We start from the raw sequence: 5,323 nt of genomic DNA on the forward strand, positions 1-5,323 counted from the left end.
TGGGGGGAAGAGCCTCAGTGCCCAGAGCTGGAGCAGCCTTGCATAGCACAGTGTGGGCTCCTGTGCCCTGCACCCTGGCAGCAGGATCAGCACTGCCCTGGCAGCTGCACTCTCACCCTCCTCCTACCCTCAGCGAGCATATTTTCCTTTAATATGTAAAATTTGTCCTTTTTACTCCCTGACTTTATGGCCCCTGTGCCATCAGCAGTGCTCACTAATTGCAGTCATCATTGCTCATAGAATAAATTAACCAATGAGCTCCTCCAACATCTGGGTTTGCTTTGCTATCAGTGGTGATACTACCAGCTCAAATTTGTGAAATTATTTTAGATTTTTCTTGCCTAGGACTGATACCCAAGTATGTGCAGCTGTATGGCTGCCCAGACCCAGGGTAGTCACCACCCTGCCAGAGTGACAGCCTGGGTTTTTTGACCCTCAGGTGTTCAATGTCCCTTGACTGATGGTGAGGAAGCGGCATCCCGCTGCTTTCTCTGGGAAGATGTTCGTGGCACAGCCACCACGGCCACATGCAGGCTGACTGGGGGTACCTGTTCTAGCTAAGTACCAACACGCTGGTGTTTCATTCCAGTTTGTCTGCGTTGGCGGCAGCCCCAACAGGATGCGGGCGTTTGCGCAGTTCATGCAGCGGGAGCTGGGGCTGGCGGCTGCCGGGGAGGACGTGGCTGACATCTGCGCGGGGTCGGACCGCTACGCCATGTACCGGGCAGGGCCCGTGCTCTCCATCAGCGTGAGTTTGTGTGTGCTCTCGGGCCCCGGGGCTGCTGCTGGCAGGGGCCCACAGCACAGGGATCCTCAGCCCTGCACAGGGACAGGGCTGGCACGACCTCTCCCTCATATGCCCTCGCTTCCCCCAGCACCCACCAGCAGAGCTTTTTCCTCTTTCCACTGTTCAGCCACTACCACCAGCACAACCTCAGCCATGGCAAAGCTGCTCCTGTTTGAATAGCATTCCCCAGCATCTGCACTCTCCATTTGGAAAGGGCTGCATCAACAACAGACGTGCACATGCTCTGCTCAGCTCAGTTTGGGAAGAAAACCACTTCTCACCACACATAACTATGAAATGCTGCTGGGAGTATTACATTGATACCAGCTCTAAAAGAAAAAGCTGGCCTTATTATTAATTATTATTTTAGAGCAGGATTTTTGGCACTGAACAAAGGAAAAAGCAAACACAGGCTGTGCTGGGGAGCACTCACAACAAAAAGTTTGGTCCTGACATCATTTCTTCAGGCACAAGATTAGTCTGAAGTGTGATTCACAGCAGATGGAATCACTCACACAACAGAGCTCGTGTTTTGTCCCTCTGAAAAAACCAAACCAATCCTGACCGAGGGAATCAAGCCTGAGAGAATCAGTCTGAGAGGATCCAAGGGGGAGAACTGCTGCAAGATTTGCTGTTCCCCAGCCTGGCAGCAGCAGTGACATGGCCAGAAGCAAACCCTCACCGAGCTTGCGGCCATGCACCAGCTTTGGCCAGTGCAGAAGGGGACACAGGGCAGAGCACATGGCCGCCCTAAGAAGCATCATGCAGAGCTGCTGCCAACATCACATTTCTGCAAGTTGCTTAGAAACACAACTCAGCTCAAACATACAGAGGCAGGAACACAGATTCCAGCTCTGAATATTTACAATGGGAATTAATTTTTTAGGCATCAGCGAATAAGCCAGGCTGATGTTCCAGAATAACAACATGCAAAAAGGTTTCATATTTAAAACATTATACAAGGCAAACAGAGCATTGGTCTCACAGCAAAGAGAAAGGAGACAAAGCAACACAAAAACTGGCTGTACCTTAATCAATGGAGCTTCCATCCATGCTTCCTTCAGGTTTTTGAACATGATAGCAAAACCAAAAAAATGTGAGGCATTTTCAAGAGGAAAAACCAAACTCCACAGCACCAAATACTTTTTGTACTTAAAAGTTAAGCTAAGAAAAGGATGTTGGTGTAGCAATGGAGCAGAAGACAGACGATCAACTAACAGAGCACTAGGCAGATGCAGCAGAAATCCCAGCAGCTTCAGGTCTGCAGAACATCTGCCAGCCCTGGGGAGCAGCAGCAGAGATGGGAGTGGGGCAGCACTGTCCGTGAAGGATGGGAACAAGCCAGGAGTGGGGAGCTGGTAGCCAGGCAGGGGCTGGGGACAGAAGGGCAGCAGGGCAGGGAATGTTAGCCAGGAAGAGGGACAGGCAGCCTGCAAGGCACGCAGCAAACACCTGACCCTGAAGCCTGTCCTCACCGAGGGACACAAACCCTTCCATTGTCCATTGTGCCCAGCAACATTGCAGAGATGCTCCAGTTTGGGGTGAGGACAGGCTGGAAGGCACATGGAGAAGTGAAGGCTCAGGTTGTTCTCACTGAAATTCACCACTCCCAGAGCACAAGCAGGACAAAACAAAGTGCGAGTCAGCACATGGTGTAAGCATTGGCAATGCATGGGGAAGGTCTGGGAGCATTCAGATGTTGGGATGTATTTGTAGACCTTCCTTGAGGACAGGCACCATCTGTGTGCCCACACAGGGTCCCCAGGGATGAACACCAGCTCTACTAACTTGAAGAACCTTTAAAGTATTGAGGGGAGGAGAAAAGGTTAGACACCTCTCCTGGACAGACTAAAAAGACCCCAAGATGTCTCCTCCCCCTCAAAGAAATTGCTGTTGGTATCATCAGCAGAAAAGACCACAGCATAACCCTGAGCTTGTTGCAGTCATGTACCAGTCACCTGCCACAGCCTCATGGACTGATGTTTCTCTTTTCTCTCCTTCCAACAGCATGGAATGGGCATCCCTTCCATTTCTATAATGCTTCATGAGCTGATCAAACTGCTGCACCACGCAAAATGCCGGGACGTTACTATTATACGCATCGGTACTTCTGGGGGCTTAGGTAAGCAATTCATGGTCTTTCTTCCAAGCAAAACAGCTATTATTAAAAAGAACTCTCAGCAATAGGTCATGCAGCTCTGAACTTCAGCATTTTTCCAGATCTCTAAATATCCATCACGGTATTTTGTTTTGGGTCAAACCCAGAGAACTTGTAGCGACTGGTTTGGCAGAGTGCACATCCCCAGAGTGTATAAAGGCCTTGATTCCACTACAGCCATGTGTCACTTTCCAAACAGAAAACATGGATTAGAGGTGACCCAAATGAATCCCTGTCTCCTGGCTGAGGCAGTGGTGCTGCCCATCCCTGCACAAGCTGGTAGGGGGTACAGGATCTCTGCAAGTCAGAAGCAGCTAAACTCCTGTCACTCAGCACATTCTCACAATCACTTACCTGGTGCTGATTCTGTACATTTTACTTGTACATCCGTGCTACTTCATGAATTTCAATTACTCTCTGACATCTTCTTTAGTCACTGAAAAGAGCCCTGCAAGCACACAAAGATGTATTGAGATTTTCCTGTTGTGCTGAGGTTTGGCAGCAGGACACAGGTGTTATGAGCTCTGGCAAGCTCAGCTTCCATTTCCACAGGGATCGAGGCTGGGTCTGTTGTGATCACTGACACGGCTGTGGACTCCTCCTTCCAGCCACGTTTTGAGCAGGTGGTGCTGGACGATGTGGTGGTGCGGAGCACCGAGCTGGACAAGGACCTTGCGGAGGAGCTGCTTGCCTGCAGCAGGGACATTCCCGACTTCCCCACGCTCATTGGCCACACCATGTGCACCTACGACTTCTATGAAGGTAAAATCAGCATTGTCTGTCCTTCCCCACCACACATAATGCCAAGCCAAGTCTTTCTACTCCTCCATGGACAAAGCTATCCAGGGAACCCAGGCCCCAGAAGGGCTGCAGGCAGAGACCCACGTGGTGCTGTGGGGCCCAGGCAGAGCAGGAGGCACCCTCAGAACACACAGTCCCACTGCTTGCACCTTGCTGAGTTTGCCACCAAGCTGCTCCCCTACAGCAAGTTTGTCACTTCAGAACTACTAAACACTATGAAAACATTAGGTTGCCTGTGAGATTTCCATAAACAAACTTCGGTTACTCTGGAACCATTTCCTTTGCAAAATTAAATGCTGGTTGCAGAGTAGATGAAACGTAATAAATGAAGAATTAATAATCTGAGGACTATTTATAAACCTTTAGATCTGCTTGCAGATGCAGCCATCTGTGTATTGCTCAAGTCCATATTTTATTTAAACAAAAAGCCATTTGAGAGGATTAAAGTAGGAGCAGCAATAAACTGAAGGACGGCCCAGGCTGGCCAGCCACAGGTAAGCATTTGCCTGCCCCAGGGCCTTCAGACAGTGCGAGAGGAGGAGCTGCACGGGGCACAGGTCTGCTCTGAGCGCACAGCAGGACAGCCAGAGCCCCCGCAGGGGTTAGAGGAGAGGGTCGGGATGGTTGCCTTCACTGAACAGGGTTAGTCCTGCCTGCAGCGGTAGCTGGAGCTGCAGTAGGGGAGCACCAGTGCCCTGGGACCAGCTCCCTGACCACACCGGTGCTGCCCGCACCGGGAATGCCTCTGCAAGCAGCTCCAGCTTCCACCCAGAGCAGCCCCTGCAGAAAAATTAAACCCAGATTAAAGGGGTTTCCTCTCCTCAATGTTCCCATTCTGCACAGCTTGTTGCACCTCTTCTGCAGCCAGTTGGCATTTTTGGGGTTTAACCTGGCAGACCTTCACAGCTGATATGCAGCAATGGCCTGTCCCCACAGAGCACAGCATCCACTGGTACCTCCCACCTGAGAGCCAACTCCACCTTTCATCAATGTTGAAACCTGCGTCATTCTTTCCCCTACAGAGACACATCTCGCTGGCTTTAACACTGAGGGGAATACGAATTAACCAGCTGCTCACAGGAAAACTTTGTGGGCCTCAGATAGAATGTGGGCACTGCTGGACTTCCCATTTACAACTGTGCTCCACGACACCATGCAAGGCCAACAGTGACAGTTCTCTGCTTCCTTTCCAGGTCAGGGGAGATTAGATGGTGCATTATGCTCTTTTTCCAGTGAAAAAAAGTTGGAGTACTTAAGGAGGGCTTATGAGGCTGGTGTGAGGAATATTGAGATGGAGTCCACTGCATTTGCTGCCCTGTGTGGACTGTGTGGCCTCAAAGGTGAGTCTTATCGCTTCCACCTCCTCCCCACGCACGGGCTAAACCCCCTCTAAGGGTCCTGTTCTGTGTCAGAGGGCCAAACACACATCCTTAAAGATTTTAGCTAGAAAAGAACACTAAAGCAAATTCCATAGTTCAGTAAAACCCAAGTGTGCATTAGGAGACCTGAGTGCATGCTGCACAAACTAACAGCTTGCTCCCTTCTTCCCCCTCCTGGCCCCGTCCGGGCCATGCCGC

At 50.6% G+C, this 5,323-nt stretch overlaps 1 protein-coding gene across 1 annotated transcript in view; it reads left to right on the forward strand.

Moving 5' to 3' along the window:
• UPP2 (uridine phosphorylase 2) overlaps nt 1-5,139 on the forward strand; it is a 6,304-nt gene extending 1,165 nt beyond the window's left edge. The window contains exons 3-6 of the mRNA XM_005429116.1: nt 590-748; nt 2,795-2,909; nt 3,498-3,707; nt 4,940-5,139. Coding sequence (XP_005429173.1) covers nt 590-748; nt 2,795-2,909; nt 3,498-3,707; nt 4,940-5,139 — 684 coding nt within the window. The remainder of the gene's footprint in view (nt 1-589; nt 749-2,794; nt 2,910-3,497; nt 3,708-4,939) is intronic.
• The last annotated feature ends 184 nt before the right edge of the window (nt 5,140-5,323 follow it).

Source organism: Geospiza fortis, unplaced genomic scaffold (genome assembly GCF_000277835.1).
Source record: "Geospiza fortis unplaced genomic scaffold, GeoFor_1.0 scaffold193, whole genome shotgun sequence".
NCBI lineage: Eukaryota > Metazoa > Chordata > Aves > Passeriformes > Thraupidae > Geospiza > Geospiza fortis.